Raw genomic sequence first — 14,879 nt, 5'->3', positions numbered from 1 at the left:
ATTTCATTTTAACAATGAAATCACTCATTAACTTTAAACATGCATAGGTAAATACAAATTCAATAGTAACCAAACCAAAATTAATTTTATATAATTTAAGTGTAAAATTTAATAAAAAAAGATGAAAACTTTTTTTTTAATTACTTTACTTTGGGTAAAGCAATGCATTGAAAACTAAAATCTAATTTCTAATATTGAATTTTAGAGAGAGAAAATGAGAGAGAATTTAATTGAATATCAAATAAGATCTCTTCATAAATTTGTTACTAAAAAAACTACAAAATATAGATGGAAATCTTACACATGAACAAAAAATCCAAAAAATTAAAGAGTAAAAAAAAATTAAAGAGAGAATGAAATAATACAATGGAAATATAACACTGAAAATAAGCATATTAATATTAAAACATGTTAAATAAAATTTCTTATCATATAAAAAGATTAAATTTAGTTTCAAATTCATGTATTCATTTATAAAATTTTACTGACAATACACGTTGTAAGGACCTGATTTAGACTTCTAGCTCAACGGGTATATGGACTTAAGCCCAAAACAGCCCAAAACAATAAATTTGTAGAGAATGAGTTGGAAAACTGGGCTCTCGTGAATCAAATAACAGAAAAATAGATTTTGATGCTAAAAAGAGAAAGATAATAGAAGTTTATTAAGGAATAACATTCTCGGATTGGTTCGAGGACACTGATTCTTAAATATTTTCTCTTAAAGCTTTATTATAGATTTATTTACAGTTTTTTCCTCTCCCTTTTCCATGGGGGGTCTTTCACGTTATATAACCCTCTTTGGACCATCTTGATCCTACACTTGTTGATCATTTGAGCCCTTACTTGAGTACCTATCCCATCAGACACCCTCTTTGGATTTTTGTGAGTTGCATTCACCAAGACAGCACTGTTCAGAGGTCTTCTCCACATAAATGCGGCCAGAAAAGTAGCTGTAGTGCATTTAATACGGTGGTAGCAACTTTCCCTTAGATATTTTTGAGTTTCCTTCCTTCTTGCATATTCATGAGACACATTTCTATAGCTGGAGCTTCTTGGAGGGTTACCTTAGTTACTGGAATACATGCTTGAGCTGCATTCATTATATCCGAGAAGGAGCTCCTTCTCGGATCACCTTCCGTTCGTTCCTCACTTATAAGACTTTCACTGGAGACCCTTAATAACTACTTGCTCCTCCTCGGACAATTCAACGTTCCCGGATAAAAGCCCAAGACCCAACATGTCATTCTGGGCCTTTATCTCTACACACGTTATAATATTTTATAAATAAAGAATTTTTTTCAAAATTTAAAAATCCTACTTAAGATTGATTATGTCACAAAAAGAATAAGTGTATTAGTTATATTATCGATTGAAAATAATGTTAGCAAAAACTTGAATACAAAACTTAATAAATAATTTTGCATCTAAAAAAATTAAGACCAATGTATTTTAAAATAAAAAATAATAATAAATAGAGTTAAATAAATATTCTTTAATTTATATTTAAATTATAAAAATAAAAAAATAAAAAAACTCACACTTAGGGCCCATTTTGTACACTGAGCAAAGATTACAATAGAAATAGTAATCTTAAATACTGTAAACAAAAAAAATATTGTATTGAATAACTATTCTTATTCATTCTATTGGTTGTAAATTAGTTGTTACACTTGAAAATTTTGTAAATGATGTATATAGAAATTTTTTTTTTTTTTGAATATATTAATTACAAAAGTTTTTTTATTTATTTTTTATTATATACCTATGAAGGAATTGTTATTAGAGCCCTTTTAGTGAGGAATAACCATTCCTCAAATTAAGGAATAGCTATTCCTAATGAATAATTATTCCTTATAATGAAGATACAACCAAATAACCGAATAATTATTAAATGTGAATGGTCGTTCCACATGCCAAATGTTTATCTTAATATCCTAATAATTCTAGTTTCATCACTTCAATTAGTAGTTAGTTTTTTTTTTTTGAGAGAGACAATTAGTAGTTAGTTAGTTACACAAGTTGAGATAGGATGAGTTAGTTAGTTAGTTACAATAGGATAAGGCCATGTGAACAATAGAATAGCTTCATGCATCTTTAAATACCTAATTGTAATCGGATCATTGAATAATATTGCAAATTGTAGCCTTATTGCATTTCCCTCTCTTAACCTCTACCTCGAGTCTAGTTAAATCCCATAAAATTCTCACCCATTTCCATACACTTCTCATCCATCCCCTTTAGGAATTAGTGGGTTCTTGACACCAAACATGATCTTCAAGTTATCACTTGAAGTCTTAAACTGTATCAAGTGGGCCATGCTTATAGTGCAAGTGGTTAAACTAAGATTTAATCTTCTATATACACCTTTTAATGGGTCATTGGAATAAAAAGAGGAAAAAAATAAAGGGAAAAATTACATAAAAGACCCAAAATTTAAACCCTAATTAAAATTAGGTTCAAGATTGTAGATGTTGACAATTACAGAATCAAACTTATGAAACGAATCCAATTTGAATACTTTGTCCATTTCAGAAATTAATTTTTGTTATTCTAGGCAATAATGGATTAGTGTAAATAGAGAATCCATTAACAAAACCGTGTTTCATCTAGCTAGGTAACTTGTTGCATTTCTAACAATCACTTCTTTTTCTAAGGCAGGGCTTTCTCTCCTCAAAAAAATCTTCATTTCTCTATCCTCTCTGTTCAATAGCTGTCAAATTGATTTATGAATAAGCTTTAGATGAAATGTAAATTTTAATCAGTGATTTTTCGCTTTTCTCGCTCCACTACTCTCCAAAATAACAAAAATGAATGAAGGCTTCAAATCGAAATGATTTCATAAATTTGGAACTTTAATTGACAAAATTATAAAATTAAAACTTAATATGAAATATAATATAAAATTTGGACATTTTCATGTTATTTTCCAAAAAATAAATAGTGTTGAGAAAGACTATTAACCATTTTGTTGTTTTGATAGGTAGATAGTGGGAAGGGGGTGGTGGGGTTCAAACTACAAGTACCACAAAGATTGTATCACTATTGGGCTATCACTTGAACTCCTAGGACTATTAACCGAGCATTTGCTCATTATTTATTTATTTATTTTTTGTCAATTTTAGCATAAGAATCTATTTTTTCTATTTTATATAACTACTTTTTCAAAACACCCATATTAAATTATCTATTCTAAAAGCTATTCCAATAAATTTTTTTTTTCATTCACATAACCACTTTTTTAAAACACACATATCACTCACACACAAACACCAACTGAAAAAGTAAATTGAGAAATGAATAAAATATATCTTTATATAATTTTAGACAAACTGATGTAAGTTATTTTTTGGGTTGGTTGGCCGAAATTTTGCAATTATGCCATTTTACATCTGATGCAAGTGCTCTAATGGTTGCACTTTTGGCCTTTTCCAAACTAGGCGTGCAAACATTGCCGAAAGGCGACCAGGAACAAACAGACCCTTTATGGAATTCGAAGAATGACATTAGCCTGACGGCAATGGAGTTCTATAGGAGACTTGGTGGTTGGTAACTGGCTTATCATGTAATCCACCATCACTAATGGTTACACCTGGAGGGATTTTCTAGAAGGGATTATGCAGATATTGGATACACCAACCTTGATTCAGTTGATTAGACAATAAAGTGGTTCTAGATAATGCTCAAACTAGTTTATTGGAAGGAAAGTGGTGCAATAAGATCAAGTTTCTTTGTTCTAGTGCAAGCTCCATTAGGACAAAGTGGGTGACTGGAGTAAGCACTTTTGAGCTCAAATTGCAGTATAAAACCTGTCCCTAAGGAAAGGATTCCAGCATTGTGAGATAGCAGAAAACTTGTACATTGTGAGATACATTGCAGGAATGGCAGCTCCAATGAAGTTCATTTGCCTTCTGGGCTTGCTTGTGCTTGTCAGCATGGCTGGTCTGGAAAAGGTTGATGGGGCAAGCGCATGTGGAAAATCTACTCCAGACAATGAGGCTATGAAACTTGCTCCTTGTGCAACTGCGGCACAAGATGTGAACGCAGCTGTTCCTGACAGTTGCTGCCAACAGGTGAAGATCATAGGCCAAACCCCGGCTTGTCTATGTGCGGTCATGCTTTCTAACACTGCCAAAAGCTCAGGAATCAAGCCTGAGATTGCTATCACCATCCCCAAGCGCTGCAACATTGCTAATCGACCAGTGGGATACAAATGTGGATGTGAGTATAGTTCATTATTTTACACTTTTCATTGAGTTTTGCTCTCTATTTGCGTTGTTAAAAGATTTACATGTAAGAGGTTCGAGTAGTCTAAAATAAATTTAAGGGTAGATGCTATCTTGTAGTATAATTTTTGAAGTTAAAAACTGCAACTATTTATATTGGAGGACAAAAATCAAACTAAAACCAAATTTCAGAGATGAAAGTTTTATTTCAAACCTTTTTTTCCCTTTTATCTAATCACTTCTAAGATCACTATTGGTGACATTGCAGCATACACAGTGCCTTAAAGGGAACAGAAGGTATTGAAGACTGCGGATTGAGGCATAAGGTACTGAAAAAGCTGGTAGCTGCTGGTGTAATAATGGCTGTTGCTTTGGCCTGTGTATTTAGGCAATAAAACCTACCAACTTATATGCCTCCATCTCTAATAATATATATTCGTTCAGTATAAGAATTGGGTTTAAAATGATTGTCTTATGCTTATTGCTTCTTGACTTTCCTCAACTTAGAACCAAACAAAGTAATTGCTACAAAGAAACTTCAAGTACCTATGCCAGTGTCAAAAAGTTGATATAACAGAAAAGTTGGGGCATCCAAACATCAAATCCGCTTTTAACTTTGCGAAAATGTGGCTGCAGAAATCTTTGTCTGCACTCTGCAACCTAAAATCTCTTTGACAAACATAACTTACTTAACGACCAAAAAAGCAATGTCCCACCACTCACGGATAAGTGCTGCTTTAATTGGTGGGTCACAATTGGATAGGGAATACCCTCCAATCAAAATCTTAAGCTCAGATAAGATATAAAGAGAACAGTTAGGAGACAAAACTATGAAACAGATTACAAGATAATTGTGCTCACTGGGCCACACCTTTTGAAGGATGATTTAAAAGTTAGCTGTGCTTGGCACTTGAACGAAATCTAAGTTCTGAGGTTAGAAAAGTTTGCATAGAGCATCATCAACTAAAAGGTTTTGACCATTAAAAGGAATATTGGATTGCTTTTTTGAAGTTTGAACATTAAAGTCAAAAAACATCACCGTCCAATAACTGTAGTATAAGAGGGCAAAAATGGGAGATGATTGAGCAAACACGTAGAGATTTAAGAAAGCATCCAAGGTCCTATCTAAAGCAAAATTCAGGATGTTATAAGGAGATTTTGGGAAACAAGTGTCAACATTTATGAACATGAATCTCTTTTAACAAAGTGATTAAAAAAATCAAGAGATAAGCATGTAGATTTAGGTGGGCTAAACACATAAAAATCTAAGCATATGAGAGGGCTGTCAATTTTTAATTCATGGTAGGGATTCAAGGATATATGTCACAATTTCAAGGAGGATTTCTTATCTCCCTTCAAAATAGTTACAACCCTGTCATCTGATCGTGCATCGCAAGCTTAAACTAGTGCTAGATGCAATCACTTTCTGTCAAATAAATATCTCCTAACTATCAACCACGAATGTATGGTGGTCAAAATTAATCTCAGATAAAAATTAAAAAAAAAAAAAAAAAAAAAAAGTAAAATGGTAAACGATTAAGACAATAATTAATCCACTTGTAAAATACCAAAGTGGAGCCAAAAATAACCAAGAAAGAAGTTCAACCATATATATAGGATAATTGAAGTCACTACATATAGGAAGTTTTCACTACATTAAATTACCTCATAGAAAACAAGCCTTCCTACACCAAATATCCTTTACAGTAAAAGCATGAAGTTCAGCTTTCTTTACAGTAAATAAAAGAAGGCGCATCTAACTATAGGTTCATATAACGATTCTGTTGTTTAGCTGGATGAAGAAACAACCGGCTGTCACAACGATCTCATTACTATCTTCTATATTCCACATAAAAAAACGGTAGATTTAAGCTGCTAGCCTATGTTCCTATATACCTGCAAAGCATTTGGTCATAGAAAACAATTCAGTCAAATCGGTTTGAGATTAGTGGAAATTATAGAACACCCAAAATTAATTAGTATTCTTGTCTTTGAACAGGCAATTGAAATTTTTCTGGTGAGGACATGATAAAGCCTATATTCGCAACTTGTTTTCATTTATGCTTAAGCAGCTTCTACATATTCTTGTAATTTTATTTGTTGGGGGTGGGGGTGTGTATTGGTGGTCTGGTGCAGCAATTGAATGTCCCAAGTGAGTGACAAATAAAAACTATAGAAACAACATAAAGCAACCAGATAAACATAATATGTGCTTACAATTTCATTTAGGACGTTTTGGACCAGCTGGCATTATACCTTTTGTAACTTCAATCATTCATGACAAACCCCTATTATGGATCCAACTTTATCATCCCGAACAGCTAGTGTCTGAATAAACTAAAGGAATTATTGGGAGGACCAAAATTATCAGGAGTCTGAAGGCAATTTCTAGCTTTAGATACTAAAGTTCTACCAAATTCTATGAACTACGTCTATGAGTAGTGCAACAAAACAACCAGCAAAATTGCAGTTCTCTTCAGATAGCTTGAATAAATATAAGAAAATTTAAATGATGGGAATTCAAGTTTTTAATAAACAAATGATCTCTTATATTTATGGTCTGCCTATGTAAAGAGAGAGAAGATATAGGAAGAACAAGAAAAATACTCCATCTACCGTTACCATTAGATATATAAGACTTGAGTGCACAAAAAATTTTTAAAAGTACCTTGGTGAGTATATGCCTAGGCAAGAGAGCTCTTAATAATAGAGAGACCCTGCAGATAGAAAGTTTTGTTTGTAAAACAAAACACAATATGTGAGTACAGTTTAAACCATATGCATAACTTAAATCCTACACACGCACGCATACAGCATATAAAATGCCATACCTTGCCACCAGTTTCCCCTTGAAGCACTCCCTGAATCATCTTCTCCCCCATCTTTCTTATACTGATAAATTCACAAATGTTAGCATATTTTAGAAGTTAAAGAAATTATCAAGGAAAATACAATTTAATGATGTTCTGTAGTCTCCCATGGCCTACAACGACTGTGGGACAGAACATGTTGTGTATAGAACGATTAAGATAAAGTTCAGACAATTTTCTAAACCAAGATAACTATTCTGTCCTGGTACCTTGACTAATATTAAATCCAAATTGAGGCTTAGCCAAAGTACCCAAAGGAGCAAACACTTCCACCAAATAAATGATCCCTAAATTATTTATTAGCTTTGTTAAACAATATTCATTTTGGAGTTCAATCTTACATTAAATTTGCCCAAAAAAATATGAGCGGTGAACCACTTAATCCAACATTTGATATTCATGACTTAGAAAAAAAATTTGATGTTCAAGAAATATACTCATGCTTTTATAATTGCTTTAGGCTTATGCATAGCGTTCAAAAAACATGCTCGAAGTGTTTTTTTTTTTTTTCATTTTGTGTTTCCTACATTGTTTCCTCAAGACTTTCAACCAGAGACTAATCACTGTTCGTGCCGGGTGAGCCCACGAAGGGGTAAAGCACTGGCCAAGGAAATTATTTTCAAAGTGCAGGTAGCAGGACTCGAACTAGGGAGCACACCTAGTCGAGCCAAGTACAAGCACTTTGAGACCAAGAGCTCAACCAACTTGGCCAACCTCCTTGGTTAATGCTCGAAGTGTTACATATATGTAAATGTACACTCACCACTGAACTCGGGGTAGTCTGAAGATGAGCACAGATGTCTTGACCACCATATAAGATTGATGAACTTAGAGAACAGTTGTTCTGTACTCTTTGCTCCTGATAAATGGGGCTCATGTCTTTGTTTGGCATGCTCTGACTTTCGTTGTCACCGCCTTTTGGGCTTTCATCTGCAGAGACAGCAAAATTGATCAGGGAGACCATTTTTGGACACAAATTTAAAAATTCATGGCTTAACAAATTACTGAAATTGAAGATACTGCAAAATTAATTGAGAAATTAGGAGCTTGAGAGAAAAAAAAATTTTCATTTTTGTCATTTGAGTGTTTCTTCATATATGCAAAAGTTTAGTTCGATGTAGAACCGGTATGAAATCCAAAGTAGAGAAAACAAGTTTTAGGCTTTTTTTTAAAAAATAAAATTTGCTAGGGAAATATTGGGGGCAGGTCGGTACTGCTCAAACCCAACACAAAGTACACCACAAGGATACCAATACCACTATCGCACAAACTCCAAACAAGCTTTGGTACATTAAGACATAGAAGAACAACATAAATACCTTTTAAAATAAATTAAATAACATTAAAAGCCATGAGAAATGTCTATATATTAAACTCAAGAATACATATACAAAAATTCCCATTAAGAAAATTTTGATAAAATGGTAGCCAACCAAATATAAAAATAAAAAGGAAATTTTTTTTTTTTTTAAAAGCATAACTTTAAGAAACAAAATCTTAGTAAAAAAATACAAAATACACTCGGATTATGTCGTACACACATGCATATGGAGAAAAGTAATATAAAGTACAAACACAAATAGTATAACAGATTATTCTTACATTGACCAGGGGAAGGTTTTGCATGCCATGGCTCATTTGGCAGATCTTGCTTTCTCCCATTCATCTCAGAGTGCAGATACTCTCTGCCTAACACCTATATCAACACCAACAACACAAATCTTAAGCCTTAAGCCATCCTTTTTGTCATTCAATTACTTGCATTAATCAAAAACCTTTTTTTTTTTTTTTAATTACTTTTTCTCCATTGTCTCCTTTACCCAATTTGGCAAAACTTACAAGGAAAAAAAAGAATAAAACAAACACAAGAATTTACACCACGACAATCCATAAATAGACCATCAGTTAAAGTTATTTCCAGAAACTCTGTTCAACCTTAAACAGAAAACAGTTTTTTTTTTTTTAAAAGACAAAAAAACAAAACAAAATTGGTACCAATACCATAAAATGCAGAAAACAAACGAACATAACACAATAAAAGCAATGAAAATCAAATCGAAACAATCGAAGAAAATACATCACAGATTTACAGATTCTAAAAATTAGCTCAAAACAACAAGAGTTGGAACAGAGAGAATTAAAAACAATACCTTTGTTGAAGGCGCAAAGATAGACCCAAAAATCCCAGATGAAGAAGACGAATCTTTGGACCCAAAAAGCTCAGAAGTCAAGGATGTAGACGACGCCGTTTTCTTACTCCCTTCCATTTCTTCTCTCAAAAACCTCTGTGTTTGTGAATACAGGTATAATATATGTAATATATATAAATATAGATATATTCAACAACCACCGTCAGAGAAAAAACTTTCCAAAGAAAAGAAAATGGTTATAAAAAGTATTTGCCGATAGCCAAACAGAAACAATATAATGACAGAAACTAAATAGAAGCCAACAGAACAACGAAAAAGAATGAGAGAGAGACGTTAAAGACTGAGGAAAATGAAACCGACGACTACACCAATTTATAGCCAAAAAAGTCGGCTCTCGTGTTGTGTTTATTTAATAAATTTTTTTTTTTATGTGTAATCAAAATTTTTTTTTTTTTTTTTTTGATAAAGATGTTTAATAAATTAAATGTTAAAAAAACACTTTCCTTAATTTCCTTTCTATTTTTTTCAGTTGCTATTTTTTGGACACACCAATATTAAAAATCTAATAAATAAAAATTATGCACGCGAAAATAAGTAGCCAATAACGCGCTTAAAAGTAATAGTTATTTTGCTGGCCCGTCTTTCAATTATTGAATTTTGATACAATATTGAATAATTTTTTTCTTTCAACTAGAGAAACAGATTTGCGCCACCTGGATCAAACAGTCATCGAAGTGGGACCGGTTTGTGAAGTCCCATCCTTTTACTGCCACGAATACTCAAGTGGATAATAACGACCCTAGTTAAGTGCCATTTGGGAATTGGGATCCGTTTGCTGTTTGAAAATTGAAACACGCATTTCCATGTTGGAGTTAGTTTTGTCTCTATATGGAACGTTGTAATGTAATAAGTAATGTAATGTAAACAAAAGCCAAACCAAACTCCATAGTAAAAGCAGGGTTTAATAAAAGAGAGGAGAGGCCTACTGAGCATATGACCTTATCTTTTTATCTTGTCGGATCAAACAGGTGTGTCTTGTTCACAACCTCCTGCTTTAAGTCTGAGATATGGTACATGGAAGTCATAAAGGCTTGTATGCCAGCACAAAGAAAAGTCATAAAGGCTTTTATCCTATTATGGACAGAGACAATACTATGTATTATAAAATCTTTCAATATTTTTAATTGGATGCAGTTTTCATTTTTTAATTTTGTATAAGTGTTATATAAGAGTTTGTTTGGATACTGTTTATTGTTGAAAATTAAAAATTGAAAAATATTATAGTAAAATAATGTTTAAATGTGTAAATAGTATCGCGAGACTCAGTTTTAAAGTAAAATTTGTTAAATTTTGTTCTTGCGGGTCTCATGAACAGTGCACGAGACCCCGCCAAAAAAAGGCAAACCGAGAGAATTAAGGGTAAGAGGAGGATTATAGTCCTAAAGTTAATGATGTTTCACGATGAGAAATTTGTCGTTTTACTGTATAAGAATAAATGAAATGGGACGTGGGATTGTTAGACTCACATAAATCAATAACTTAATTAATTGGGTCAAGAGGATTAGGATTGGAGAGGTTTATAGTCCTAAAGTTAATGATGCTTCACAATGAGAAATTTGTTTACAATTGGTATAAGAATTAAATGAAATGGTTAATAAGCTTGTGATTATATGGCATGACCTACTCTTTTTATTTATTAGGAGTTTGAATCCTCCCTTCTATATTGTTGTAAGTTGTAACAATTAAATTATTAAAAAAATATTTATATTTAAAATCCTTTTTTGTGTTATCAGTAAAGCGCACTAGCTGCAATCTTTCTAAAGCGCATACTAGAAAGTGCTTTGAAAGGTGTCGACTTCCTTCTTATTGACAGCACAGCTACGTGCTGGCACTCAATTAGTAGCGCTTGCATGTCACTCAGCTCATTTCGATTGCAACGACTTTCTCCTTAGGCACAAGTCTCAACAACACAAAACAAGGGTTTCGCTTGTTATAGAACTTAACCAAACATCTCACAACACGAACTAGCGACAGCCATGCAGCACCTGTATGAAAGTAAGTACCATCCCGTTAAGGACAGATCTTGTTGTTCATATGTCAAGGGCTGCTTCCAATGGGTTAGGTTCTTAGAGAGAATTTAAAAAATGGTCGAGCTCACTTGCTTTCCTTGCAAGACTAGGCGTGGATTGATGTTTTGTTTGAAAATTCACGAATTAAGATGTGAGTGTCATGTCATATGAAAAAAGGATTAGGAAAAAAGAATAATTTTTTTTTTATTGAACATCTTGTTTGTTCATTTTGATGACTTTATCATATTATTTGTTATATTTTATCATACTAATTTCTATTCTACCTTTTAAGAGTTTATCATACTAATTTCTATTCTACCTTTTAAGAGTTAATTTTACAGCGCACTCCATTAAAATTTAAAAATTAATTTTTAATTTTATATAAACATACATTAAAGATAACACAACTAAAACAATGTCAATGTCTTAATGGACCCAAGTCACTCTTTGAATTCAGCTCTTAACAAAGTGAAAGAGGAGAAATTATTAGTGCACCAAATATACTATATTTTCTTTTCACTCAATAATTTTTATGTATGGTATCCCATTATTTTCTGGTAGTTCATTTGCTAAATATGAAATAAAAGATATCATTTTGGTAATTTTTATGTTAAATGTGCGATAAAATATTAAAGATTTAACTTTATTTTTAACATAGTTTTTGTTAAACGCACAAATCTTCATTACTTTTGAAATGTGCATAATATATGGAATATAATTCATGGGAAGAAAAGAAAAAAAAAAAAAAGAATTACATTACATATCTATTTGGCATTAAATTATAAGCCTTTCTTTTTCTTTTAGTTTTAATGTATAACTTTTTAAAACTTCACGTTTTCTTTTCTTCTTCTTCTTCTTCTTCTTCTTTTTTTTTATTTTTATTTTTTTTATTTTTTAACCTGACACTTCATTAAAAATCTTGTGATTCAATGACATGGAGAAGAGGTTTAGGGGCCGTTCGTTGTTCTAGTAAAGTTGTTTGTATTTTTTGAAAATACATGTAGGTGTAAAAGTGTCTAAAAATACGTGTAATATTATTTAAAAACTAAAAACATGTGTTTAAACCCATATACCAGTCCGCCCCTTAAAGTTGACAAAGCTATTGGTTAATTATTGGGGGGTGATTGACGATGTAGAATGAGTCAAAAACCGTGATCCTAGATTCATATGATTAATCAGAAGAAAGATAAGAAAAAAAAATGATCATAGGAGAGGAAGATTTTAGAAAATGATGATGATGATGATGATGATGATGATGCTCTGCATTGAGCAAAAAAGATAAGAAAAAGAAAAGATAATGATGATGAACGAGTCCACACAGCAAGTGTTGACAGCGAGCACAAAACGGCAAAAGAAGAGGGTCCACATGGCAGGTGAAGTCGTTGGTGCACCACTGAGGGTCGCCGCATGGTGTGCATGTGTCCAAATTTTAACCACATGGAGTGTCGACATCTCAGAAGCCCCACTTCATCAATCATCTTGTCTATGACTATCATCTACGTTAAAATCATCTTTTACATCCCTGTGATATGGTTTACACAAGGCTTCACACATTTTTACATAACTTGTACTCCTTTTTCTTTTATTTTTTTTAATACTAAGTATTTTAGCTTCACGGGCAAAGTTTTTGATAGTTGAATAAGAGATTTGAAATTCAATATTCGCCTACATCAAAAACCGATTGATGTCTTAGTCTGACGATAAAGAGTATCATAAAAAACAGATGCCATAAATTGAAACTCTCTTTAAAAAAAACATTTCTAATTTTTTAATGAGTCATGCTAACGAGTGTCCTTAGGACACTCATTAATAATCCATTTTAGGAAAATTTTGACTTAACTTTTATGGAAAATGAAAAAAGCTGTCAAAACATTATATTATTTACACGTGGTGAAAAGTATCTTGCATTAAATGATACCTCGTTACCTTAATTAAAATTCAATAAATGAGAGTAGAAAAATAATTAACTACAACTAACACATTCTTATTTATTTGTGAGGTAGTTATTTTTTCATACGTATCACTTATTTATTGTATTTTAACACGATTTATGTGGTAATATTTGATATCAAATTAATACTTTCCAAGGATCAGTACTGATACTTATGAAAATTAATACAATCACCGTTTTTTTTTTCTTTTTTTTCTTTTTTTATAAAGGGAATACAATCACCGCTTAACATATATAATATTTGCGGCAAAATGTGGGTGTACGTCTCTAGATATTTTTGTGGGTTATAACTTGTCATATGAAGATACTATAGGCGTTTCGTGGATATCTTTGAACTTTATCAAGATCCCATCATATGGTCTTATCAAAAAAATAAAATAAAAAGATCCCATCATGTTCATTTGTCAAGCTGAGTCTGAATTGGACAACGTCGTCTTCCACAAAAAGAAGATAATTTGATTAAGTACTCCTATTCATTTTTATTTTTATTTTATATATGTAAAGTGGATGAGGAGATTCCAAGTTCCGGACTCAATTCAATATGTGTTCCATTGTTTGCTCTTTTAGTTTAAATTCTTCAACTAGTCGAATAATCACATTACACTACAAAACACGCGGGTTTTAAGCTGCGTTTTTTTAGGCAGTGTTTGTAAAAACACGGCCACAAAAGGACTAAAGCCGCGTTTTTTAAAAACACGGCTTAAAGAAAACAATAGCAGCCGCGTTTTAATCGTGCGGCCATAGAACGTGGCTAAGGCCACGTTTTCTTGAGCTATGGCCGCATTTTTGGGGTTTCGCTTAAGTTGTAAGTTGTAAATAGTATGTGGGTTTCGGTTAGCTTAATTGATAAAGTTTCTAATGATTTTTTTTTTTGAGTCTCTAATAATTGAATAAGAGATCTGGAGAGACGTGTTTGCCTGGCGGCAAGCCTTTTTTTAAAATCAATAGGAAAAAAAAAAAAAAAAAAACCAATAGGTATCATAATTTGATGATAAAAAGCTATCATCAAGAACAGATGTCATAGGTTGAAATAATAAATATCAATTGAGTCCTGTTAATAACGTTTAGGTCAAATAACATTTTTTTTTAAATGTTTTTAATGAATACATTCAAGGTTTGAAATCTTCTCTCCTATTTAAAATGCATTAAGAAAATCCTTGCGGTTTAAATTTGAATAATTATACCTTGGACATTAATTATTCAACCTATAAATCTACCAAAAAAAATTATTCAAACCATAAATATAGGGTGTAAAATGGCAAAAGTCTAATGATGATATTTGTAAAACAACCTGTAAAATTCATTAATTGCTTATAGAATGCAATTAAATGACATGTTTAATATTAAGAAAATATAAAGGGGATATGGAATAAATAAATAAATTTTTATGTGATAGAACTGATTATAAAGCAAATAAAAATGTATTAAAATTAAGGGTATCTATTTTTCTAAAAAAAAAAAAAAGGAGTATGCGTCGGTTAACATAGTGAAGGATGGGGGGATTTCTCCCACCAAATCAATTTTATTGGTTTCCCAAATTAGGAACTAGATCCACAATGATGTAGTGATGAAGTCACACCACACTAGATTCAATTATGTCAACTCGGTGCGAT

General features: G+C 32.0%; 2 protein-coding genes across 2 annotated transcripts; one reads left to right on the top strand and one right to left on the bottom strand.

Moving 5' to 3' along the window:
• Positions 1 to 3,815: 3,815 nt before the first annotated feature.
• Positions 3,816 to 4,701, top strand: LOC126692684 (putative lipid-transfer protein DIR1). The gene is made up of 2 exons (XM_050388381.1): positions 3,816 to 4,221; positions 4,495 to 4,701. The coding sequence occupies exons 1-2, from the start codon at positions 3,882 to 3,884 to the stop codon at positions 4,509 to 4,511; spliced, it is 357 nt and encodes a 118-aa protein (XP_050244338.1). The 5' UTR covers positions 3,816 to 3,881; the 3' UTR covers positions 4,512 to 4,701.
• Positions 4,702 to 5,811: 1,110 nt separating this feature from the next.
• Positions 5,812 to 9,594, bottom strand: LOC126692683 (uncharacterized). Its single transcript, XM_050388380.1, has 6 exons — positions 9,247 to 9,594; positions 8,699 to 8,792; positions 7,860 to 8,026; positions 7,058 to 7,118; positions 6,895 to 6,943; positions 5,812 to 6,122 (listed from the first exon to the last, which is right to left on the bottom strand). The coding sequence occupies exons 1-5, from the start codon at positions 9,361 to 9,363 to the stop codon at positions 6,927 to 6,929; spliced, it is 456 nt and encodes a 151-aa protein (XP_050244337.1). The 5' UTR covers positions 9,364 to 9,594; the 3' UTR covers positions 5,812 to 6,122; positions 6,895 to 6,926.
• Between the last annotated feature and the right edge of the window lie 5,285 nt (positions 9,595 to 14,879).

Source organism: Quercus robur, chromosome 7 (genome assembly GCF_932294415.1).
Source record: "Quercus robur chromosome 7, dhQueRobu3.1, whole genome shotgun sequence".
Lineage (NCBI taxonomy): Eukaryota > Viridiplantae > Streptophyta > Magnoliopsida > Fagales > Fagaceae > Quercus > Quercus robur.
The sequence above is the reverse complement of the archived record's forward strand: the minus strand, read 5'-3'. Positions and strand labels throughout refer to the sequence as shown.

Excerpts from the sequence above, each read along its gene's own strand:
- LOC126692683 (XM_050388380.1), bottom strand. The coding sequence starts at position 9,363 with ATGGAAGGGAGTAAGAAAACGGCGTCGTCTACATCCTTGACTTCTGAG. Across the intron at positions 8,793-9,246 it reads TCTTTGCGCCTTCAACAAAG|GTGTTAGGCAGAGAGTATCT; the intron begins GTATTGTTTTTA and ends GTGTTGATATAG. Across the intron at positions 7,119-7,859 it reads AGACTACCCCGAGTTCAGTG|TATAAGAAAGATGGGGGAGA; the intron begins GTGAGTGTACAT and ends TGAATTTATCAG.
- LOC126692684 (XM_050388381.1), top strand. The coding sequence starts at position 3,882 with ATGGCAGCTCCAATGAAGTTCATTTGCCTTCTGGGCTTGCTTGTGCTT.